The following is a 26673-nucleotide window of genomic DNA, read 5'->3' as shown; positions in this document are numbered from 1 at the left end:
AGTTTAAATCTCCCTTCATGTTCCTTCTCTGTTTTTATTTTTTTTAAAGGTACATTAACACAAGAGAGATCCTTTAAGCTAATGGCTAAAGAATGTGCCTTGAGCTCTGTGTGAATGCCTAATGGCTTCAACTGTTTGTTTAAAGGCAAAACCAATAGTTCTGCAAGATGGCCCTCCCACTTGCCTGTGATAGGCTACCAAGAATAGCAACAGCCTGTGTCACTAGAAAGGGCAAAGCCTTCTGAAATAGAAACAAAGTTGTTCACAAATCACTCTGTGCCATACACTCTGTAAGCTTCTGCATCACGCTGCCATGAGGAAAATAACCTGTGTGTTTGTTGGCAGCATGGGACGGACAATTGCCCTGTGAAGTGTTTCTACCCTGAAGTGTGGAATAGAGCTGTTAAAGGGCAATGGTCCCTGTGCAGAATGTGGAGGACCTCAACCAGCAGGGCAGGAAAATGAGAACAGGGGAGAGTGACGATAACAGAGGCAGCCGCAGCAGCAACACCAACCTACACAAGCTTCCCACTCAGACAGGTAATGTGGCACAGTTTGAATGCCAGCTGTGACTGAATGACAATAGAGCAAATATGTGTAACTAATGTTCGGGTTTGGAAGAAAATAGCCTGGCAAAAGCCAGGAGAGTCTAAATTAACACCTTTCGTCTGCCCCCTAATTCCTGGCATTGCAAGAGAGGGAAAATGTGAGCAAAAAACAAAGTGTCACCTTTCCCTTTCAATGAGGGTGTTTGAAATACTTCCCCCTGAAGGCCTTGATCCTACAGCTCATGTATGCACCCTCTAATGTGTAAATACTTCTCCTTTTGCAGATTAGTCACCTGAAAGATCAAAAGAGCCACTGATGCCACAATGGCTATTCTATTGCGACCCATGCACACAAAGGACCAAATTCAACCCTCCCTTTGAAATCACTGGAGCTCATGGACTCCATTGGGAGTTGCACCTGCTTATAGCAGTTTGACTTTGGGTCTGCAGACTAGGAATCCAATATGAAATTACTACTGAAAAAAATATTTGCAAGCATAGAACAACTTTTATCCATCTGCACTTTGCTGTTTTAACTGTCATTTTCTCCTAATCTCTGGTGTAACACATTTTGTACATCTAGAGATTCTTTTACTGAGATCAGAAGGAGGGGACACAAAATCGTTACATTCTGTTACCATGATTTACAACTGAGGCAGAAGAAGGAAAATATTGCTGAAAACCAGAGAGGGCTATGCCTGAGTTAATGTTCGCTTAGAAATAAATGAATTGCAATGAACTAACTAACCCAAATATGTTAAGATACTATTGGCACAAATGATATTGTTGGCGTGTAATAAAAAGTTATTGATAAGGCCAGCAATATCCACTGATATCTGGGATCGCAGGGAAGCTAGGGTTAATGAACAAAAAACCATTCAGTTTGCGGACACATTACTGAACTATTGTTTTTACAATCTGTGCATTATTTATGCAACATAGTCGTCAGGTTACAATGTACCCAGTACGCCATACTTTCCAACACCTCAGTCTTTTGCACTTACGCAGCCACGAAGCGTGAACTGGGTTGGGTTTTCTTTTTGTTTTTGTTTTCTTTTTCAGGGACATAACAATTGTACAGATTTCAGTTTTAAAGTACTGTGTTTTCAGCAAGATTTTTTAAAAATATTGTTAAAGGGCTGGAGAATTATGAATATATGAAATATGTATTCCACCAGCTGGCCTGAAAGTAATCTCCAGTTTAAAGGACCCATATCCTTCTGAACTGTTTTAACTTCCATGGGAAAGTAAAACTTTCCCCCCTATGTAAATAACAAATATTGTTCTGTATATGAATTCTATTGTGTTCTCACACTGTGTGGTGGATAGTGCCATCAGCAGGAATTGAATTACTTAGATACATGGCAACGGGTGCTGCAAATACCCGAGGTTTAAAATGAAGCTCCCAAAATGAACAGTGCTTCTGAACTTGCTACACCATCTAGTCAAAATTTTGGATAGTAAAAGTGAATATTATTATATGGGGTGCAAATAAAATGTTATCTGACAAGGAAAGAAATGAGATTCACATTAAGCTTGCTACATGACTCAGGTCCCAATTCAGCAATTGTTAACCCTCTTGAATCCAGTTATAAGGCTGGGGCCTAAATCAAGTAAATTTAGGAACTGGCAATTCAACAAGAGAAAACAAAGATATTTCATGCCTACCCTTTGGCCTCATGCTGGGTCTAAAGAAGCCTTGAACATCAGAACAGGTCAATGACATGTATCTTTTTCACACTCAGTTTTAGAGAGGTAGACTGACTACATGATGGTATAAAGGTTTTATTGCATGAGATTGGGATGCCAACTTGCTTACAAAAGCCAGACCCAAGAATGAATTATGCAGCCGTTCCCAACAAGCGCCAACAAACCACACCACAATGTATACACAATGTATTCTGCATATGCGACATGTTTTAGAGAAACACTATTTTAGAAACATATTTGAGCATTTTAAAAACTTTTGTTAATACTTTTTTCCCATATCCTTCCACCTGTAAAGCCAGGCTCCCCTTATACTATCCAGTCTAACTGTCCAGCTCTGAGAGGGAGAGGAAAGAGATAACCTGGGGAAAATCAATTTTCCATACAAATGTTGCAGTTCTAAGGTTTGATATCTCATGATCTACCAAGGCTACAAACAAATGCCTTGTCCCATTGGAGAGGGGGAATCCCATTGTTTGGTAGTCATATCTATGTGATGAACTCCTTTCATCATGCACTTTTGACTGCCTGACCTATTTACCATTAATCTATTTTTGATAGAACTGTACCCAACTTTCCAAATCTCTAGATAGTTGCAAATAGCAAACATTTAAAAATAGAAAAAATTATAACCTTCCCGAAAACTGTTTACTTCTTTCCCGGAAATGGAGACTTTCTCACTCCAAATTACCCTTGAGGCAGTTCAGGAAGGTGAGGGATTGAAAAAAATTCATCTATTTCCAGACACTCTGACAGTGGGCTGGATTTGTAGCAAGGGCACAGAGATGAAAGACTCCACATCCCATAACCAACATACCTGTTTGGGCAGCAATTTCCTTCTGTCTGCATTGTGGGCATTAGTGTACTACAAATAATAAATTATAACAACAAAATAATTTTATTTACAATTTTTTTAAAAAAATTGTGTCATTATGGAGACAGAGAAACTGAAATGTGCTTTGTGGAATAATTAAAAAACAATGTGGAAACATTTGTGCACAAGAGGAATCTCCATGCCTGGAATAATCTCATCTGTGAAGCTGCTGTGATGTGCTGGACAGAGTTCAAAATTTCCATAGTCAGGAGCTTGCTACAAATTGAAGGGCAGATAAGGATGGTTTTATTTGCCTCTGATGGAATCACCCCTTCTCTGAAAGCTTGTAAATCTCCCCTGCCAGAAATGACTTACCCGTGCATCTCATAATATACAGTTACCTTTGAAATGGCTCAGATTGTACCAAATGACAGGTTAAAAAAATAATGGGGAAGGATTCACTCCCTCCATAACATTTTCATCTCCCCATCTCCACCCCTAATTTCAAATTACACATGCTGAACTCTAGGCTATACTGTTACTATCCTCAGTCTGTTTTTCAGGAACAAACCATAAACCTTTTAGCAAATGCTCTTAAAGATAAGTTTGTTTGCCAGGCAGTGCTGCCTTCTTCCTTGGTTGTTAGAACGCATTTTTATTGAAATGGAAAAATAAATGAATAGCTTTCTCAATCCTTTTTATTTTTAGTCACACACCCATTGGCCATGGGGTTTATCTAGAATTTTTTATGGAAGCCTCCCATTAAAATATATATATTAGCAGCACATGACTGTGAATTGCTATATATATTTTAGGGTTCTCACAAAAACAAAAGAAATATATATATATATTTTTAAAGAAGCATTTTTAAAGGGAATGTCTAAACCCCTCTCCACCCAGAAATATCACAAAAAGCCTGCATTTAAAAGGATTCAGAGTAACAGCCATGTTAGTCTGTATTCGTAAAAAGAAAAGGAGTACTTGTGGCACCTTAGAAACTAACCAATTTATTTGAGCATAAGCTTTCGTGAGCTACAGCTCACTTCATCAGATGCAAACTGTGGAAAGTGTAGAAGATCTTTTTATACACAAAAAGCAGGAAAAAATACCTCCCCCCACCCCACTCTCCTGCTGGTAATAGCTTATCTAAAGTGACCACTCTCCTTACAATGTGTATGATAATCAAGGTGGGCCATTTCCAGCACAAATCCAGGGTTTAACAAGAACGTCTGGGGAGGGAGGGGGTAGGAAAAAACAAGGGGAAATAGGTTACCTTGCATAATGACTTCGCCACTCCCAGCCACTTTGTTCTACAAAGAAGATAACAGAACGCCACTAGCCATCACCTTCAGCCCCCAACTAAAACCCCTCCAACGCATTATTAAGGATCTACAACCTATCCTGAAGGATGACCCAACACTCTCACAAATCTTGGGAGACAGGCCAGTCCTTGCCTACAGACAGCCCCCCAACCTGAAGCAAATACTCACCAACAACCACATACCACACAACAGAACCACTAACCCAGGAACCTATCCTTGCAACAAAGCCCATTGCCAACTGTGCCCACATATCTATTCAGGGGACACCATCACAGGGCCTAATAACATCAGCCACACTATCAGAGGCTCGTTCACCTGCACATCCACCAATGTGATATATGCCATCATGTGCCAGCAATGCCCCTCTGCCATGTACATTGGTCAAACTGGACAGTCTCTACGTAAAAGAATAAATGGACACAAATCAGATGTCAAGAATTATAACATTCATAAACCAGTCGGAGAACACTTCAATCTCTCTGGTCACGCGATTACAGACATGAAAGTTGCGATATTACAACAAAAAAACTTCAAATCCAGACTCCAGCGAGAGACTGTTGAATTGAAATTCATTTGCAAATTGGATACAATTAACTTAGGCTTGAATAGAGACTGAGAGTGGCTAAGTCATTATGCAAGGTAACCTATTTCCCCTTGTTTTTTCCTAACCCTCCCCCCCTCAGACGTTCTTGTTAAACCCTGGATTTGTGCTGGAAATGGCCCACCTTGATTATCATACACATTGTAAGGAGAGTGGTCACTTTAGATAAGCTATTGCCAGCAGGAGAGTGGGTTTGTGTGTGTGTGTGGGAGAAAACCTGGATTTGTGCTGGAAATGGCCCACCTTGATTATCATACACATTGTAAGGAGAGTGATCACTTTAGATAAGCTATTACCAGCAGGAGAGTGGGTTTGTGTGTGTGTGTGTGAGAAAACCTGGATTTGTGCTGGAAATGGCCCACCTTGATTATCATACACATTGTAAGGAGAGTGATCACTTTAGATAAGCTATTTCCAGCAGGAGAGTGGGGTGGGAGGAGGTATTTTTTCATGCTTTGTGTGTATAAAAAGATCTTCTACACTTTCCACAGTATGCATCCGAAGAAGTGGAAAGTGTAGCTCACGAAAGCTTATGCTCAAATAAATTGGTTAGTCTCTAAGGTGCCACAAGTACTCCTTTTCTTTTTATTTAAAAGGAGTGTCTGTAAAACTATTGGAAGTGCTAAAGCAAAAGTCACATTGAAGTCAATGGGAATTTTGTCAGGGAAAGACTTGGAGTTTGTCTTCACATACAGTGCTACAGCTGCACAACTGTAGCACAGGTGAAGACATTACTACCCCGACAGGAGAGCTTCCCCCCTCAGCATACTTAATCCACCTCCATGAGAGGCAGTAGCTATGTCAACAGAAGAAGCTCTCCCGTCAACAGAGCATTGTCTACACCGGGGGTTAGGTCAGTATAACTCAGTCGTTCAGGGATGTGAATTTTTCACAGTTATACCGATATAACTCTGTCTTGTAGACTTGGCCTGAGTGGAAGCTGAATAAAGCTCTCAGGATTTAACCCATTGGAAATTGTGCCCAAGTAAGGACTGAGTATGGTAAGGGACATTAAGATTTGGCCCAGTAATAAGAAAAATATGTATAGGCTCCAGGGAAAAGCAATGACTGCTGATTAAATGTGATTCACGTAGAACTGCTGAGAGAGTTTGCTACTGAGATTGTAGAATGTTCTATTTGCCCTTTTCCTGCCAGGAGGTGCTGTACATTCAAGGGCCAACTTTGAAAAGGCAGCACAATTCATTTCAAAAGGATGTTAGGATTGACAGATGATAGGCTCATCTGCAGAACTGTGGTGGGTGGGGGTCACTGTCAGACAACAAATGGGAATCAGAGTCTTCCCTAAAAATTAAAAACCTGCTCGACTGGTATAACTCGCTGTTCCAAAACCTGCTTTGGGGAAGAGAGAGGAGGTGAGAGCTGTAGATCAACGGCGTAACACTAGTTGCTGCAAGTTTGTAAAACTGAGTAGGTCTAATAACATGAGCCTCAGGCCTTAGAGAAGGTTCTCAAACTAGGAGTGAAAAAACAAAGCTAACATTTAAAATTACCAATACAATAATCATCCTATACTTATTAAACATTGGCATGTATCAGTGGTGCACAACCTTTGTGGCCTTGAGTCCCACGCTGGCAAGTTCCAAGCTGTCTGAGGGCCACACCAAACTGGCATACTTTTTTAAATCAAAAATAATTTATTTTAAAATAACCATACTATTTACCCCGGGGGCATAAGTAATGTCTTATTCCTGCCCCACTGAATTCCTCCACCGGGACCTAACTGGAGGATTTTTTCCCCCAGCACTACTAATGTATTAAAAGCAGAAGATCAAAGGTGGGAGAAGGTTAATTTCTGCAGTGAGGTTAACACCTGTATCACATATGTATACCAGGAGCCAGATTTGTAGCAGGTGTAAATTAGGGTAGCTCAGTTGAAGCCAATTTACGTCCCCTGAAGATCTGGCCCACAGTGTAACTTTGCACAAATCAGTGCTGCCAATAAACCTATTGTTCTTGGATACTGTAGGCCTAAATGGAGAAAAAAGTATTGGGTACAGTGCAAAGGAGATCACAGCAATTGAAAATAAATAGAGCTATCCATTAAATACAGAACTATCCATTACTTTCCGATGGGCTAGGTTACCATACCATACACCACTCTCAGGCCAAGTTGACTGAACTAGTCGTCCAAAGCTGCCCCAAAAGAATTAGTTGAAATACTGTCTGTGCTATGTTGCAGAAGCCACTTCCCACTGGTCCATGAGCTCTCTGCAACTAACTGAAATATCAGCAGTCAATTCACTTGGGCTCTAATTGTGTGGCAGCCAATATCATGCTGAGAAAAAACAACAACTATGCTGAGTGGAAGAATTAACCCAACAATAATACACTAGAATTATCCACCAAAAGCTAGGGTGCAAAGGCTTCACAACAAGCAGAATATGATTAGTTACATCTTTCTTGTTGTAATAAACAATGAATCTCAGTTGTATAAAACACAGTTTATTTTAAAGTGGAGAAACAATGGCACATGTTCTCCATTTTGTCTATTCTAGCACCATCTGGTTTTTATTCCCAGTGATGCAGCCATCAGAAACTATGTGAAACAGAGGCCATGCTAGCCCATTGGGGGCCCTAAGCAGGAATATTTTTAGAGACCTCCCCACACACAACACATACTAATAATTAATAGGGAGCACCCTTGAGCTGCTCGGGGCTCTAAGCAACTGCTTAGTCTGCTTACGCCTTGTGCTGTTTCTGATGTGAAATAGCTGATCTTTTTGTTAAAAAGAACTCAAGGATTAATGATGAGTGAATCCCAAAGTGTTCAGAGGTTTGCACCCCAAAATTTGGCTTATCTGAAATATCCAATCTATCTATCTGGAGCAGCAAAACTGGGTGGGAAATCTTTGTCTGGTTTCCAGTGGATAAGTGTCCACATCACAAAGGAACACCCCCAGAATCAGCAACCGTAGCATTCTCAGCAAGGCCAAGGATTTAATGGGAGTCCAGGATAAACTATATTCTCACATGTTTCAGAATAACAGCCGTGTTAGTCTGTATTCGCAAAAAGAAAAGGAGGACTTGTGGCACCTTAGAGACTAACAAATTTATTTGAGCATAAGCTTTCGTGAGCTACAGTTAGTCCCTCCAAGGTGGGACTGAAGCACTTTGGTTAGGAAGCATAAACTATTCTTGTCTATAATATACCAACTGTGTGGATAAGGGTTCTAGGGCTGTCAGTCTGATGCCTTTCATGGTGACTAAATTCAACTCAGGAAAAATGTTGGAAATTTAACAGGAAAAAAATGATGATAGGGGACAGTTCTCAACAGCCCTGCGGTTGGCCCACTTCTTGTTTACATCTTACGTTTCTAAAAGTTCATGTGTCAGGGCTTCAGCTTACTACTTGCAGGGGTTAGGATTGGAAGGGATTTCCCCCAGCACCAATTTATTTTTCTCTTCTTCTTCTGAAGCATCAGGGATGGCCCCGGCTGGAGATGGAACACTGGACAGAGAGCACCAGGGCTCTGAGGTGGCGCCAAACATTTTCTCTCTCAAGTGCTTGGCTGGTTGGTTTATGCTCACATGCTCAGGGTCTAACTGGTCACCATATGTGGAGTCAGCAAGTGGCAGTGACCTTGTTTTTTCCCCCCCTTCTCCTGAACTGTGTGGGTGTGGGTCACTGGCCAGGATTATCTGCCTATATCTCACTTACTCATTCCCCAGGCACGGGTGCACCTTGGTCCCTCCTATTCTCTGTCTGTGGCACATAATAGTCTAGTCTCCTGTGGGCCGTAATACTTTGGTCTAATTGCAGAGCTTGTCTTCACGTACAGCACTACAGCAGCACAGCCGCACCACCGCAGCACTTTAGCGAAGACGCTACTATGCCAACAGGAGAGCGTCTGTTAATCCAACAGCGACATAGTTAATCCACCTCCCTGAGAGGCGGCAGCTATGTCGACAGGAGAACTTCCCCACCAACACAGTGCTGTCTACATAGGGGGTTAAGTTGGTATAACTACGTCACTCAGGGGTGTGAATTTTTCACATCCTTGAGCAACGTAGTTATACCAATATAGATCTGTAGTGTAGACCTGGCCTCAGTTGTTGGGTTTAATGTGCAGGTGCTGGGTAACGTTGGTGGCCTGTGATATACAGGAGGTCAAACTAGATGATTTGGTGCTCCCTCCTGGCATTAAACTCTATAACTGAATGGGAGTCTTTCAATGGGTTTGGGATCAGGTGCTTAAGAGATACTAAAAATAAAGGGGAAAAACTAAGTGCATTACATGATGTATTTTTTCCTGCTTTCAGCAATGTCACTTGATATGATCAATGTTGTTGGGTTTTCTTCATTTGATCCTATCGTTTCCCCCCAAATGGAGACCTCAGAATAAGATTTTGAGGACAGGTTTATAAAATAACTTTATTATTGATGATTAGAATGGTACAGAGCTCATTTTGGTTTTCTTCTGTAATTCCAGGATGTGGAACATTTACTTTTCTATCATCTACCATTGCTGCCATCAGTGGATTCCTAATGGGTTATGAACTGGGACTCATCTCTGGGGCTCTTCTTCAGCTAAGCAGTATACTAGCACTTTCTTGCAAACGACAGGAAATAGTCGTAAGCTCCCTCCTCATTGGGGCCTTACTAGCATCACTTACGGGTGGATTCCTAATAGACCGATTTGGAAGGAGAATTGCGATTATTATAGCATCTTGTTTACTTGTACTGGGAAGCCTGATCTTGATAATCAGTTCATCATATGGCATACTTATTGTAGGACGGATTGCTATTGGTATTTCAATATCATTATCCTCAATTGCAACGTGTGTATATATCGCTGAGATAGCCCCACAGCATAGAAGAGGTCTGCTTGTATCATTAAATGAACTTATGATTGTGATTGGCATTCTTTTTGCCTACATTTCAAATTATGTATTCACCAATGTTTCCCATGGCTGGAAGTATATGTTTGGCCTTGTGATACCAATAGGTGCCTTACAAGCTACTGCCATGTATTTCCTTCCACCGAGTCCTCGGTTTCTTGTTATGAAAGGTAACGATGAAGCTGCTAGCAAGGTACTGGGAAGGCTCAGGGCAACTTCAAATACTGCTGAAGAACTCACTGTGATCAAGTCTTCTTTGAAAGATGAACATCAGTACAGTTTCTTGGACCTGTTCCGTTCAAAAGACAACATGAGAGCCCGAATGCTAATAGGCCTCACGCTAGTGTTTTTTGTGCAAACAACAGGGCAGCCTAACATTTTATTTTATGCATCCACTGTTTTAAAGTCAGTTGGGTTCCAGAGCAATGAAGCAGCTAGCTTGGCCTCGACTGGAGTTGGAGTGGTTAAAGTGGTTAGTACAATCCCAGCCACTGTTTTTGTGGATCAAATTGGAAGCAAAACCTTTCTGTGTATTGGTTCTTCTATTATGGCAGTGTCACTGGTCACTATGGGATTGGTAAATCTTAATATACACATGAATTTCACTAATATCTGTAGAAACCAGTTCCTGGAAGATTCCATTTTTCATGGACCAGGAAACGTGAGTGCCAGCAACGAGAGTCTCAGGGAGCAGTTTGCTGGTATGCCTTTCCAAGGCAGAACATCGCTAACCACGCTGAGAAAATTTGAAACTGCTAAGACAGAGGAGCAGAACAGCACAGCCTTGGCAGGAGGAAAGACCTCTGCAGCAAGCCAAAGAGGATCCCACGTAGTAATAGACACTGTAGAAGTTCCAGTTGCTCTGAAATGGCTGTCTTTGGCCAGCTTGCTTGTTTATGTTGCTGCTTTTTCCATAGGTCTTGGACCAAGTAAGTGTTTCATATTTTTTATTCCTTTTAATGATTTATTTAAAAGTAAATTAAGCACTGGTTTTAGATGCCCATGTTGACATCACTGGAAACTGAAGTTCTCAATCCACAGAACAAACATCACACTAAGCAGCAGTATGTGTTTCCACCATGCTGCTCTGCCAACAGACTCTGGAGACACCAACCAAGGCGGGCGAGAGAGCAATTCAGTCTCCATTGCCCAGTCAGTCTTTGACCTCTCTGCTAAGATCGCCTCTAGAAACACTAATGGTGATGAGGGCATGTTACCACTACAAAGTAGGTTGAGAAATTTTAATATAAGTCTGTAGAATATCCAAGTGATGGTAACTTTCAGGGTGAAATCCTCACCCCATTGAAATCAATGGCAAAGCCAGGATTTCACCCTCAGTCACTGCCAACTGGTGTTGATTTGAATCAGCGACCTGTAAGTGAAAAACTCTGTATCACATTAACTGTATCTAGAACCATTTTTAATTCCCCCACACTCCACCCCTTTTCTTTTCTTTTCTTTTCTTTTCTTTTCTTTTCTTTTCTTTTCTTTTCTTACCATGTAAATGATAATACATAAGCTATACTGTGATGGCTCATAAACCCAAGTTAAAAACATATTGCTAGGTGCTTCAAATGAGCATAGCCTTCCCAAATCAACAGGAGCTACACCGATTGACTCCAGCTGAGGTTCTGGAGCATGTAGCCACGCTGACCATGTAACCCAACCTACTGCTAGGAAATGGAAAACATTTAATCCTACTAAGTAAACTCTCTTGGCCCATACACTTCCTATCCTGAACAGAATAAACAACAAAAAGTTAAGAATTGTTCAATCTATAAAATATCCATTTAAACCAAAGTGTGCTTTTAGAAGAAACACCACTGCAGGGTCCTCACTAATGACAGAAGACAACTTTCCTGCCATTCCCATTCCCAGTGACTAAAACTACTCTTTTCCTTCTTTTTCACATAGGGTTGATCTTTTATTAAACCAGATTGTAAAATGTGCATGCACAAAGCCTATTATTTATTAACAGACTTTGTGTGCCTGTGTGCCCTGACACAAACTTGGCTTGGAAACATACTGTACTCCTTGAAGTTAATTACGACAAAGAGTTTACCAGGAGCATAACAACCCTACTGTCATACAAAAGGCAAAAATGTGAAGACAAAACCCAACAACAGTTATTTATTTAGGATAAATAGCTCACTAGGATAGCTGCCTGAGATAAATATTCATTGCCAAGAGACACCGAAAGGATAGCAGTTTGACAGTTACTCCAGCATACTTCAGTACTTTATAACCAGCCTAAGGACTAGATTCTGTTCTCAGTTACATGGGTATAAATCCTGAGTAACATCACTAAAAAGAGTTACTTCAGATTTACACCAGTGTAACAGAGAGCACAAACTAATCCTAGAATAGCAACCAGTAGGGAAGCATCACAATTTCAATTCCTTTTCCATTAACAAGTTTTCTTAAAACAAGGAATTAAAAGTTTCTTCAAATGAAACAAAATGTGGACATCTATTTTATTGGAAGGGGCAACTTATTCCAGCATTGGGGATGCAATCAAGTTGCTTTCCACAGACGCTTGAGTTCTAGGGACTTTAAAGTAGATAGGTTTGAACAAAGGCATGTTTGCGATGTACACTGTATATGAAGTGAATCAAAATATGGTGGTGTATCTATGCAGTGTAGTAACTCAGTGTCCAATGCTCAGCTAAAACTGATTAAATACAGAAAGCTCAGATTAACTGAACCAAGGAATTGCTGGAGTCTATAAATAATGGAGGGTTTTATATATTGTAATTATATGTGCCGTGGCTGAAAGGCAGGATAAGGATTGAGTTTCATATGTAACTCCTGGCTTCTTCTGCTTGCAGCTCAAACACTTTAAAGATATTTCAAATGTGTAGATTTCGTCTGTTAAATTAAATTTTCTTAGTGTTAGCTTTTTTTAAAAAAACAATCCCTCAATTATATAAAATGGCCCATTTAAAATGTTTGGATTACTCATCCCCTCAACCTGTTACACTGTCTACCAAATTGTTACTTTTAAACCATATCCCATGTGGGAAAGGGAGGGGCCATGCCACAATATAAGTTCCAGAACATTCTGACTGACAAAGCCAGACAATCTGCATGGGGCCCCAGATGGTGCAGACTGTAGTGGAGGTTTCACTACCCTTTCAGTGAGTGCAGCATGCAACTTCCCTTCAATGTCTGGCTTGCTCTGTTGGTTGATATGAAGAAGGAGAGCTGGGGCTGACCTCACTTGGCATCTGTATTCTTTCTTGAGTAATGAGCACCTCCAGGCAGATGGAATTGTGCCTACCCTTGAAGGGGGCAGAAGGTTTCTTGCACCCACCACCTCACACAGCCGGGCAAAGCTGGCCACAATAGCCTTTTGTCTATTTAGAAAACATATGATATTTAGAGTATGTGTAGTTCAAATCCTTATGGAGAGTACATGTGAATCCATCATTCCAATCCAGCTCTTTCATCTTCCTTTTTTCCTACTGTGCAAAGACTTTTGGCTCTAGTGTGAGGTCCAGTTATTATTGCCTTTCTTGGTAGCCGTTTTTTGTTTTATTTTTGTACCTCAGTGGTTTCTTCTTTTTACCAAATTACTAGAAGCAATTAGATTTTCTAATGAACTGATTTGCTAAATATTACTGTCTATTATTGCTTATGAAAGCACTCAGGCACAACCATAATGAAAACAGATAGATTAAAGCCTTTTTGCATTATAAAAGAGTTGTAGACAAGAGAGCAGCTGTCTAGTCCTAGTTTAATTCCAATATATTGTATATTTATATAAACAAGCCCTTATGCAAGATAAGAGGGGCAGCTTTATTTCTCTGTTTTGCATTAAGTTTGATGAAGTGCAATCCAGCTTTTCGCTTACACTCGGTTTCAGACAATTATTAGGGTATATTACAAGCACAATAAATCAGTGTTGCACCACACTGCAGGACAGCACACATTGTCTCGCTGACACTACTCACATAAGCACCATCAGCTCCTATTAACTAAAGTGCAGATGTTAGACATACTTGACACACCTTTGGCTTCTTTATCTTCTGTCATCAACATCTGGCATTTCAAAAAGGTCAAATGGGGAGGAGTCCCCTTCACCAGGAAACAAAAATACTTGCACAGCAGATAATTATCAATCCATAGTGAACATGAAGCTGCAAAGGCAAGGTGAGTGAGGTAGAAGCTTGTTTGATTTCAGTGAGTGTTTGCAAAGAGATGTGGGCCCTCAGGACCTATGTTCAGGCATAAGAACTTGCCATACACTTAGGACTTGAGAAATTTGAGCCTACAGATGACACTATCCTTAAAACAGAACACAGAACAGAAGTGGGATGTTGAGTTTAATGCTGTACGTAGATGGATCACAGATACATTGCCTATATTGAAAGCTGGATGCAATAGTGAAAATGTATTTAATATAGACTAGGAAACAAACGTCTTCTGTAGAGGGTATCTGCTCATGGCCACATACTAAAGGAAGAAAATTAATTGGAATAATAGAAAGTAAGTCATATCTATGATGTGATAACCATTTGGGGACAGAAATAAAAAGTTCTGTGTTGTAAATAAAAGTAAACTCCACCATTGGTCACCATTAAGTTGTAAGACTGAGGCAATGGAAATTCCTAATGATGAGATTATTTTCCTAAATGAGACCCATGAATTTGAGTGTGATAATCCTGTTGGTTAAAAACACGTCTAAAACAAAAAACATGCCACATCAGCCTGGTGTTTCCCCCCCAAACAATACAGGCACTTTCAGACCTGATATAAGTGTGTACAGTTCCACACTAACAGTAATGGAATGGCACCCGTTTACAAAGGATCAGATTCTTTGTCCCAATCTGCTCCCTTTGTGCCACTTAGGACTGAAGCTAACGCTGTGCAAAGAGAATGGAAAAGTCCAGTAAATCCCCTGCTGGGGATATTCCCAGCATCTGGAATTCACAAAGAAACAAACAAAAGAGCTGGCAGAGCCAGCTCCTATGCATTCCACCCCACATCATCCAGCCCAGGGGTTGTCTCAGGCTTGGGGAGAGTGAGAGAATAGCCATAGCATGAAATGCAGTTATAGCCAAGTGGTGCGTGATCTGTAGACGACCGTACCTAGCTGGCGTAAGTTAGAGCAGCCTTCAACCAGCTCAAACCTGAAGCAGGGCCAAGGCCAGGGCAGATTATCAGGAGCCATAACCAGTTCCTGATGGCCTCTCGCTAAAATGGACAAAGCACAGAATGTATGGCAAGGTCTGAATTTATTCCAACAAGTGAAATTAAACCCATGGACATAAGACCAATTCACAGTTTGAACAGAGCTGATAGAGTTTGGGGCAATGGCAAAACTAACACAAATAAAGGAAATTCTGCATGTGATTCTGAAATTGCGGGGAAGAGTAATTGTCCAGATGAGATCTACACATTTCCCACAGCTTGTAAAGCTGTGAAACTGACAACACTGACTTCTGTTATAGAAACACCAGATGCAGATCACTTCTCCCAAAAGGTATAGGTGGAGGGACTTTTTCTGCTTTTAGGAACATCATTTGGCACTTATTCTATGGTGAGGAATGCTTTTATTGAAGGGGAGCATAAATAATTTTCTGCATTTTGGTTATATATATATATGTGTATGCATGTGTGTGTGCGTGTGTGTACCACCCCCACAGCATGTCCTCTAAATACTTTCGCAAAATGACTCCTCTTTCTAATGTAAAATCTTAGCCTGTTCTCTTTGCAGATGTAGAGGCTTTTAGGCTGTTGAGCAATACACTTGGGGCCTAATCCTCCGCTGGTATAAATTAGTGCAGCTTCCTTGACTTCAATGGAGATGCACTAATTTACACCAGCTGAGAACTTGGTCCTTTGTTCCCAAATATCATTCTCAATAAAATCTCACCTCTGTCTCTGTCTCTACACACACTACAGAGGCCTGATCTTGCACACACTGACTATGATAAGTACTGCTGACTACCTTGATTATTCCCATTGAAGATCTATTACAAAGTAGGCATTTGCAGGATCAGGCCCTATATTTGTATTTGTTATTATTAGTTACAGCGTGGGAATTGATATCTGGGAGCCTTATCCTGAGAGTGGAATTGTATGTCCTTTACAGGGCTTCAGAGGAAAATGAATTTCCCAGTAAGCAGTTTAAATTGCAGAGGCAAAGCCAACTTTAAGTTTTTGTTCTCGGGGGTGGGCTTTTAAAAAAATTAATAAAGCCTAATGTTCACAAGTTGACATTTTCACCAAGAAATAAATGGCCATTCTGTTAACATCAGCCATTCATTATTCAGCATTGGGAGAATAGAACAGAATTACATATTGATTATTCAGTTCATCACTTTTTCCCCTTAACTTCTAGAGTCAGAAGATGTTGCATAGCTAAGCAAATGGGATCTACTCATGCCTCTGTGTCTGTGGAGAGGTCATGGCAATGCAATCACTGCACCAGGGGGAAGGGCAGTGTTGAGATCAATTTCACAGTGGCCTTTGCATCCTATCATGCAGAAAGTGTTTGTGAGTATGGTATAGGGGACAGGGGAGGGCCTAGGCAGTTACGTGGACCCTCCTCTTTTCTGTCCCCACCCCGTCATGGAAGAAGTATGTGGAGGTCAGTGCAGCCTCAGTGTTGCAATAGCGGTCATGGAGCAAGACCACAGCTGATCTGTAGGGAGAGAGGATTCCTATACTCATGCCCACCCATCTCCCGAGCACCCAACCTAGCTACTGTGGCTGGGCAATGGGCCCAGTAAGATAAAAATGATTCTATTTGGACTGCATTAAGTGCCCTTTCAAATTAATTTGCATTGAACAGAAGATTTTTGCTCACTAATATCATCACTGCAGAGCTAACTGGGTGGTCAGCACCAGGGTTACTTTAGTTCAAGTCTGAGCAGCCACACTGCAAAGCCATACCTGAGTTACTGAGGTTTCATCTACACTTCGAGTGGGACGTAATTCACAGCTTGAGGAGACATGCCTGAGCTAGCTCTCATGAACTAGCATGCTAAAATTAGAAGCACAGTGAGACCAACATAAGGGATGAGAGGGTCTCATAGCTGCATACCTGTGCTAGATGCTAGCTACATACCTGGGTGGCTCTCCCCTCCCTCTGCTGCTGCTGCTAGCCAAATATCTACTTAGCATTTTGGATGTGTGTGTACTGGGGGTGGCTATCCCCTCCCACTGCCACAGCTATACTTATATTGTTAGTGTGCTCTCTCAATCAGAGCTAGTGTGATATGTCTCCTCAAACTGGAAAATACAGCTTCCAGCTGCAATTTGGACATACCCCGTCTCCTCACACTGGTGCTGCATTCACCCATGTGTATTGCTAGGACTTCTAGGGGCATATTAGATGGGGTGAGATCCGAGTTACCCAGGAAAGAATTTTCTGTAGTATCTGGCTGATGAATCTTGCCCATATGCTCAGGGTTTAGCTGATCGCCATATTTGGGGTCGGGAAGGAATTTTCCTCCAGGGCAGATTGGAAGAGGCCCTGGAGGTTTTTCGCCTTCCTCTGTAGCATGGGGCATGGGTCACTTGCTGGAGGATTCTCTGCTCCTTCACGTCTTTAAACTACGAATTGAGGACTTCAATAGCACAGATATAGGTGTGAGGGTTTTTTTGTAGGAGTGGTGGGTGAAATTCTGTGGCTTGCGTTGTGCAGGAGGTCAGACTAGATGATCATAATGGTCCCTTCTGACCTAAATATCTATGAATCTATCAGTCTATGAATCTCATGGTCCTTTATTCTGCAGTAAACTGAGCCACTCTCTGTATCTATCTTAGTGAATTGTAGGACAACATGTCTGTCCTTCTGGGCAGACAGAGGGAACATTGGAAAAGCATTGAAGGATTAACAGCACTCCAATGATTTAGCCCACATCCGTGGCACAAAGGGAAAGGGGGTTACTAGTTTGAGTGTAAGAACCACTTGGGTTTTAGCGTATATCTCAGGAGAGGCCAGTAGCCTGGATGTAAAGCACCACTAAGTTCTAATGAGAGGGTTTGTGCGTGGATGGGAGCCACATTAAGGACAACCCAGTGAGAGCCTAACTCTCGGCTGAAGACATACTCTATGTAGGACCAATGTTTACTAGAAGCCTGTGAAACTTCTAATAAAGCAGGATGAAACATGGCTAGCATCAGGTTTTGCTACAAAGCCAACTCTGGGCAGTTTTGCCAAACTCACCAAGAATGGGTTGAAATTCTGGGTGAAACCTAGATAATTTATGCTTAATCTGGAAATGTCAGTTTTGGATGAGTTTTGCTGGGAGTTTTTGAGCTTATGTAAATCCAAAGACTTAAGGCAAGATGCAGGAGGCAGTATGTGTGTATGCAGAAATCTAGTCAAAGCAGTGAAATATTAACCACTGAAGGAAATGAAGGGGACGAATCCCCATCCAGCTTTTTACTATTTTGTGGTAGTCCTCTTCAGTGGGGACACACACCTCATGTGTTTTCATGTGGTTTAGAATAATTAACTTCCAAAAAAACCAAGTATCTGTCTATACTGACGTGCCCTTGCAAACTGAAACCATGATCCTTGCAGTAATTCCACTGAAGTCATTGGAGTTACATCAGGGATAATATTGGCCCACTGCATTTTGCACATCTGTAATCATTAGATTTACTTGTTACATGGTTTGAAGATGCTAAGTGTCTTGTTTTGTACATTTCTTTAGCATATTCCCTTCAAACACTTGATGCAAATTTAAAACAGAACAAAATAGCCAGCTTCACTTCTGGCTTTGATCAACCCACTGATGTGATGACAAGAGTGATACATTATGCCCATATTTATGATCAAGACACTATTTCCCTCCACCCCTAACATATTGCTGCAGAACCCAACTTTGATCAAATTTTAAATGGGGACATCGCGTCTCCTTCAAGAAATTGGAAAATCTGGTAATGAAAATAAGTGAGTGAGGATGCAGTGTCACTTGCAACATCATTAGAGCTGTGCAAAGTTGAAAAATGTTTGTCTGGATCAAATGAAATGTTCCATTAATGCTTTTAAAAATAAAACAACATTCAAAACAAGTCATTTTGAGTAAAAAAATTGAAACATTTTTTAAGAATGTCAAAATGAAATGTTTTGATTTTTTCAGGGTTTTTTTCCTGACCGAAACGATTCTGCAAATTTGACATTAATTTACAAAATGTTTCAGACAACCCCAGTGTGCATTTTTCAGTGAAAAAAGTTTCAGCCTTAAAATTTTGCCCATCTCTAAACATAACCCATTACTCTCAGCAGTTGTTTTAGTTGGATATTATTCAGCTACAAAATAGCATAAGCCACATGGCCTTACAATAGATTGGAAGACACTGGTAGAAATTGTGTGTGCTACAGCTCTCATCAATATCTCTGACACTAGACAAAGTAACATTTCAAGCTTTTATAAGACATCAATTTACTATGTTTGTTTATAGTGCACATACGTTTAATGTTAATCAGTCATGCTACAATGTTCCCTTGTACATTTGTTTGAAGCATTGTATTTATGAGTTCATAAGTTTTACAGACTCTTCATGATCTTGCCTTACAGTTCATATAAATAAAATGTCCAGCGTTTACATGACTTAAAAAAGAGCAAAGCGCTTAAAGTTAATCATGTGCTTAAGTGGTTTGCTGGATTAGAGCCAGAATGCTCAAACCTGGAAAACATGTGTTTAATCGGTTTACAGCAAGGGTTCTCAAACTTCATTTGCACTGCGACCCCCTTCTGACAACAAAAATTACTACATGACCCCAGGAGGGGGGACCGAAGCCTGAGCCCACCCAAGCCCCACTGCCCTGGAGGGGAGGGGGGCAAAGCCCACGGGCTTCAGCCCCAGGCAGGGGGTCTGTAACCTGAGCCCCGCCACCCAGGGCTGAAGCCCTTGGGTTTCACTTTCAGCCCTGGGCAGTGGGGCTTGGGCTTCGGCCCCAGACCCCAGCAAGTCTAAGACAGCCCTGGCGACCCCATTAAAATGGGATCCCGACCCACTTTCAGGTCCCGACCTACAGTTTGAGAACTGCTGGTTTACATGATAGAAACCCTCATGTTCAAACAAAATTAAAAAGTGGCATATTTTAGGGTTATTTTTCCTAGAAAACAACTGATTCATCTTTTTATTTTGAGGTTCATAGCATAGCCAACATGTACAGCAGAGTCATTTGAGAGTTTGCTCTGCTCTACTACACTGATGTTGTTTTGGATTTGATGCAGATAGAACTTATCCAATTCATTGTTCACGTGCTATTCAAATAACACCACATGTAGTCTTCATAGAATCACAAAAAGAAAAGGAGGACGTGTGGCACCTTAGAGACTAACAAATTTATTTGAGCATAAGCTTTCGTGAGCGACAGCTCACTTCATCAGATGCATTCAATGGAATCACAGAATATCAGGGACCTCAGGAGGTCATCTAGTCCAACCCCCTGCTCAAAGCAGGACCACTCCCCAACTAAATCTTCATTTCATATAATGTCCACAGGCTGATAGGCTGCAGTGTAGTGAGCGCGGGTGCCAAAACACAAGAGAAAACCCTTGCTCTGGATTGAACACCATCCATCTGCCAGCATTCAGTTTGAATTTCATAGAATACTTGATGCAAGTAAAGTGCCAGCTAGTTTGAATTATGCTTAGGTAGTCTGAAGCTGAATTATAAACATCACAGAGCAGTGTGAGTTTTCTAAACTGCCCTTAAAATAGATTAATCTGAGCCAATGTGGTGGAATAACTAAGTATTGTTTATTTTATAGCAAGAAAGAGATTTACTTAATCTGTGCATAAGAGTACTGAAAAATTTCATAGAAATCATTTTTTAAAAAATGCTGAGATTCCAGAGTTTTCCCTTTGTTCAATTAGGATTCAATTCTGCAAGGTGCTGAGTAGTCTGGCCCAATTCAGCAAATCACTTAAGCAGCTTTTAGCACAGGAGTAGTCCCTCCCAGTGACTTCAAAGGGCCCACTCAAGTGCTTAAACTTAAACCTGGAAGAAGTGCTTTGCTAGATCAGATTGAAGTGCTCAACGCCCTAAAGGATTAAGCCTTTAGCTACCTCCAAACAAATGAGTTGCATGTTGAGAGCATAAACCCAATTCTGCTCTCCCTGTAACCCCACTGAAGTCAATGGAGTACACACATGTAACAAAGGGCAGAATTTGGCTTTGTGAGAAGAAAATTGACGAGGACTGAGGCTAGCTGCCTATATCTATAAAAGACCTTCAGTACAATGGATTAAAACTTGATGCTATAATGTTAGGTATTCTGACCCCAGTTCAGCACAGTACGTAAGTAACTTTAAGCTTTGCGTAATCCCATTGACTTCAGTGAAACTACTTCTGCTTAAAGTTAGGCATGTGCTTAAGTATCTTGCATAAGCAGGGCCTCTGGTAGGTGCAAATCCAGTTCCATATTGCTAGGCCATAGAGCTCTACTTAGGAGCAGAACCCGTGTAGTTCCACTGTGCAAAGTGGGAGGTTGCATGTAAGGGAGCTGTGCAGGAAGTGCACGCAGGGGCTGAGAGGAGTAGGATCTGGTTAGCTAACATGTGCAAAGTGTTTTGAAGAGGCAAAGCACTACATATATGCTGAATCTTATTTAGTAGCAGCAACAGTAATGCCACTGACCCAAACTCATGTCGAATGAATTTTACAAATGCATGCAGACCATCTCATTCATATATATATTATTGTAATAACAATTCATTCTAACATTTTATTTTTATGTGACGGTGACATTTTCCTTTGCCAGGCAGCACACAAATAAAAATATAGAACCTTTTATCTGCTATCAAAAGGCCGCTATTAGTTATTGTATGTTTGAATTTAACATTTGCCCTTCATGTAATGTAGGTCAAATGTTACATTCAAATATGCAGTAAATAGTGGCCTTTGATTATCATAGTAAAGGGTTTACATTAATTTCACTTGACATTCACTGGAGCATGTCTGTATGTGGTCATTGTGTGAAAAAGTTTTTTAAAAGTGTGTCAAATTCAACACAGTCCAGTTTCTACACTTGGGAAGATGATATTTCAGAGCTTCCGTGATCTTGTGCAGGCTTAGTACAAAAGCCCAGAGCAATTTTAATTCAATAGGATGCTAAATGCAAACACATTACTAGATTTCACCAGCAAAGATAAACACAGCATATCAAGTATTATAAGGTGAGAAAGTGCTTGATGCCAAAAAAGTATGTTTTTTAAAAAGTCACAAGTTTATAGCTTATCCAAAGTAGAGAGTTCAAGGGGTCATGTTTTTCAAGGAAATAAATGCCAAGAGCATTTTAATGGCATATGAAGTTAGCTCAATCCTGCTGCTGCATTTTGCTGTATGAGGCCTTGATCCTGCAAACATGCGGGGGCTTAAATTTAAAGCATGAGAGTAGTTCCACTGAAGCCAGCACAAATAGAGTTGTCTGCCGGATTGGGGCTTTAGGCTCCAAAGTAACTGACTCATAAGGTAGGTCTGGATTTACAGCAGTGCAACTGTGAGAAAGATCTAACTCATTCAATGTGACTGTTTGCTATGGGGAATATATACATGGGCTTTTCTGAAAAAATAAAAAGGCATGTGCAGTATTGCCCATATCAGGCCCAACTCTACAAACTTTCCATGCACAGAATTTTGCCTTCAGTGGGACTTTTAGGATCAAACCTCAAAGGGAGATGCTCAGAAGACAATCAAGAACAGATATGCCCTGAACAACCTCACTTCATAGGAAGGAAACATCAAAAACATTCATACTTTTTCCTGTTAAAAGCATACACTTTCTGTTTGAAAGCATAAAACTAGAATTGTCCCTGTTCCTGGGTCTCAATCAGCAGTCATTTCTGTTCTGCGGTCCCCTCAGGAGTAGAATGTACCCTGTCTTCTGTACTAGAAAAGCAGGTACATTCAGCCACCCAAGTTGTGTATTTTTTTGTCTCCATACTTTTCTGGAGTGAAATATGCAATAATCCTGAGTAGTTTGTGCATAACTTGTTTGTGAATTAGAGCCTCTGGCTTCCATGGCCATTCCTGTGCAAATGCCTCCAAAGATTATCTTAGATTCAATATTCAGAACAAACACTCACAAGTAGGAATACATATTCCCCATTTTAATAAGAAAGGCATTTCTTAAGCTACAGTATGTGACTTACTCTAAGCAATTTTCCATTGAAGCTTATTTTTTCATTCTTGTCTGCTTGCCTGCCAAGTGGGCTGTTTGTTGATGGAGCAGCATGAATGCCAACATGGGCAAGAACAAAAAGGAAACAGATTGTGTAGTAAGGTTACAAAGAGAACCTTTACCTCATACTTCAGGGTTTAAATCAATCTCTATTAGAGATTAGGATGAAACCTGATGTGCGAGGCAAATTGCCCCATATCTGTCTACTGCGAGGGTTCTTACACTTTCCTTTGAAGCATCTGGTACTGGCCATGTTTGCAGACAGGATATTGGTCTAAGTGAAGCTGAGTCCTGATGCAGGATGGCAATTTTTATGTTCCTATAGAACAGACTGGCTCTTACGTAACAGTAATCACCTTTTATAGGGAAGCAATCCACATTCATGAATATTATAGGGAATTTTATAGGGAAATTTTAATAGGGATTTTATAGGGAATTTTATAGGGAAATTTTATCCGGAAGCAATCCACATTCATGAATATTATAGGGGATTTTATAGGGAATTTTATAGGGAAATTTTATCAGGAAGCAATCCACATTCATGAATATTCTTTTTCTTCTACATATAACTGAATATATTCAAAAAAGAATATTGTATTGCTTCCCAAAGACACTAGAGTTGCTACAATTTGTATCAAGTATCTAGCACACAGAAAAGAGGTCATGGGTTCTAACGGGGATGTTTAACTGCTCTGTTTTAACATGAATTGGAGGAGCAGACAGAAGGAGGAATGAGGAAGAAGTACATATTTTAGTTCAGAAGAGGGCTCCGCAAAGGATGCTTATATTATTGCTCAGCTTATCTCCATATCATTGATGCTCATGGTTTGGACACAGACTAATTATTTTAAGGACTTGAACATTGTTTTCCACAATCCTGATTGTCTTCCATATGTGACTTCCAGGATTTGGCCCACAGAATTTATCATAGCAGAAGGGGAAAAAAAGTGAATTTAAAATTTGCCTCACCAGTCCAGACCATTGGTCCATCAATTCTGGTATCCTGCTTCCAGCAATAGCTAATGCTATTTCATGTGAGGAAAGCAGAAATAAGATACCCAAAACATCAAAGTACCTGGAAAACTGTAGAATGAGGTACATAGGAAAATGTTTATTTCCTGATCTCCCAAGGAGTTGGGATACACACTGAGGCATGACATTTGATTACCCTTGTCTTAGCTTGCTAGTCTTACCAATGGTAATTAAATGCAGTCCTTTTTCAAATCTAGACACAGTTTTTGACTTGATGTTCTTTTACAGCTATGAATTCTAGTACTTGATTACAGGCAAAGTAATATATCCTTTCACTTGTTCCATATTTACTGATTATTAATCTTGAGTGACCACTCTTGTCATAGTATGGGGATAGAGCCAAAAAGGAGGATTGCGTTCATTTACACAAATTTTAAGGCCAGGAGAGACCATAATGAGAATCTAGTCTGACCTCCTGAACAAGACAGGCCATAGAATTTCTTCCTATTATTCATGCATCTTAACGATCTTCTCTGGTTTGGAATAAAACAACTGCCTCTAACTCTGCCTTTTTTCAAGTTTAAACATTCCTAGCTTTTGCACTTGTTTGTTTGTAAGCCTCAGCATACTTCTAGCAATCTTCATTGTCCTTCTCCGGAGTTGCTGCTAAAGTATTTGCAAATAATCAAATTCTCTGGGGTCAGTGTCAGAACACTGTACCGAGTAATGTAAATGAGGGTCACATGGCGGTAAGCTCACCACACAATTTACAAGAGTGATTTTCCACAGTATGTTTTATCTGCCTCAGAAGAAAAAGGTTCGTTTAGCCGTGTGACCTCACTCCCATTCCTGTTATATCTTTAGTTGTCCCCTGTAATCACGTGGAATCCTGGACCTGTGGATCCTCCCCTTAGGCTGGGGGGAAGTCCTTTACCAGCACTTCCTGGATCCCAACACGGAAAAAAAAAATTAAGAAGAAAAAAAAGAAAAAGGTTCTAGACAAAATAATCAATTATGGCAGGATTGTCACGTTTCCCATCCATGCAAGAGAATAAGGGGGGAAATGTTCCACTTTGTTCCTCTGCATGGGCTACCAGCACCACTGGTCTGTAGAAGTGGGGAGACAGCAGGCTTCTTGGGCAGATGCTTCTCCTTTCCCCTCCTACCCCCCCATTCTCGACATCCATTTAGATGGCGGAGGAGCAACTGGAGAAGGAGAGGGAATGGGTAGAAGTAAAGTGCTACCAGTATGGGGCAATATCTGATTTGTTCCAAGGAGGAAATAAAGGCAAGCCAGGGAAGGAATTGTGACTCACCCTTTGAAAGCAGCATAAACTAAACCAGAAAAGTCTCTTATTCCAGAATAAGGGTATGTCTACACTACGAAATCAGGTCGAATTTATAGAAGTCGTTTTTTTAGAAATTGGTTTTATATATTCGAGTGTGTGTGTCCCCACAGAAAATGCTCTAAGTGCATTAAGTGCATTAACTCGGCAGAGTGCTTCCACAGTACCGAGGCTAGAGTCGACTTCCGGAGTGTTGCACTGTGGGTGGCTATCCCACAGTTCCCGCAGTCTCTGCTGCCCATTGGAATTCTGGGTTGAGATCCCAATGCCTGATGGGGCTAAAACATTGTCGCGGGTGGTTCTGGGTACATATCGTCAGGCCCCCGTTTCCTCCCTCCCTCCGTGAAAGCAAGGGCAGACAATCGTTTTGCGCCTTTTTTCCTGAGTTACCTGTGCAGACGCCATACCACGGCAAGCATGGAGCCTGCTCAGGTAACCATCACCCTCTGTCTCCTGGGTGCTGGCAGACACGGTACTGCATTGCTACACAGTAGCAGCAACCCATTGCCTTCTGGCAGCAGATGGTACAGTATGACTGGTAGCCATCCTTGTCATGTCCGAGGTGCTCCTGGCCATGTCGGCCAGGAGCGCCTGGGCAGACATGGGCGCAGGGACTAAATTTGGAGTGACTCGACCAGGTCATTTTCTTTAGTCCTGCAGTCAGTCCTATTGAACTGTCTTATGGTGAGCAGGCAGGCGATACGGATTGCTAGCAGTCCTATTGCATCATCTTCTGCCGGGCAGGCAAGAGATGTGGATGGCATGCAGTCCTTCTGCACCGTCTGCTGCCAGCCAAAGATGTGAAAGATAGATGGAGTGGATCAAAACAAGAAACAGACCAGATTTGTTTTGTACTCATTTGCTTCCCCCCCCTCCCCCATCTAGGGGACTCATTCCTCTAGGTCACACTGCAGTCACTCACAGAGAAGGTGCAGCAAGGTAAATCTAGCCATGTATCAATCAGAGGCCAGACTAACCTCATTGTTCCAATAAGAACAATAACTTAGATGCACCATTTCTTATTGGAACCCTCCGTGAAGTCCTGCCTGAAATACTCCTTGATGTAAAGCCACCCCCTTTGTTGATTTTAGCTCCCTGAAGCCAACCCTGTAAGCCATGTCGTCAGTCGCCCCTCCCTCCGTCAGAGCAACGGCAGACAATTGTTCCGCGCCTTTTTTCTGTGAGGACGCCATACCAAGGCAAGCATGGAGGCCGCTCAGCTCACTTTGGCAATTAGGAGCACATTAAACACCACACGCATTATCCAGCAGTATATGCAGTACCAGAACCTGGCAAAGCGATACTGGGCGAGGAGGCGACGTCAGCGCGGTCACATGAGTGATCAGGACA

General features: G+C 41.3%; 1 protein-coding gene across 1 annotated transcript in view; it reads left to right on the top strand.

Annotated features, from left to right (window-relative positions):
- The first annotated feature begins 244 nt into the window (after positions 1–244).
- Positions 245–26673, top strand: part of SLC2A12 (solute carrier family 2 member 12) — a 43239-nt gene continuing 16810 nt past the window's right edge. Inside the window, exons 1-2 of the mRNA XM_048844507.2 lie at positions 245–540; positions 9444–10781. Coding sequence (XP_048700464.1) covers positions 414–540; positions 9444–10781 — 1465 coding nt within the window. The 5' untranslated portion in view covers positions 245–413. The remainder of the gene's footprint in view (positions 541–9443; positions 10782–26673) is intronic.

Source organism: Caretta caretta, chromosome 3 (genome assembly GCF_965140235.1).
Source record: "Caretta caretta isolate rCarCar2 chromosome 3, rCarCar1.hap1, whole genome shotgun sequence".
NCBI classification, from domain to species: Eukaryota; Metazoa; Chordata; order Testudines; family Cheloniidae; genus Caretta; species Caretta caretta.
The sequence above is the reverse complement of the archived record's forward strand: the minus strand, read 5'-3'. Positions and strand labels throughout refer to the sequence as shown.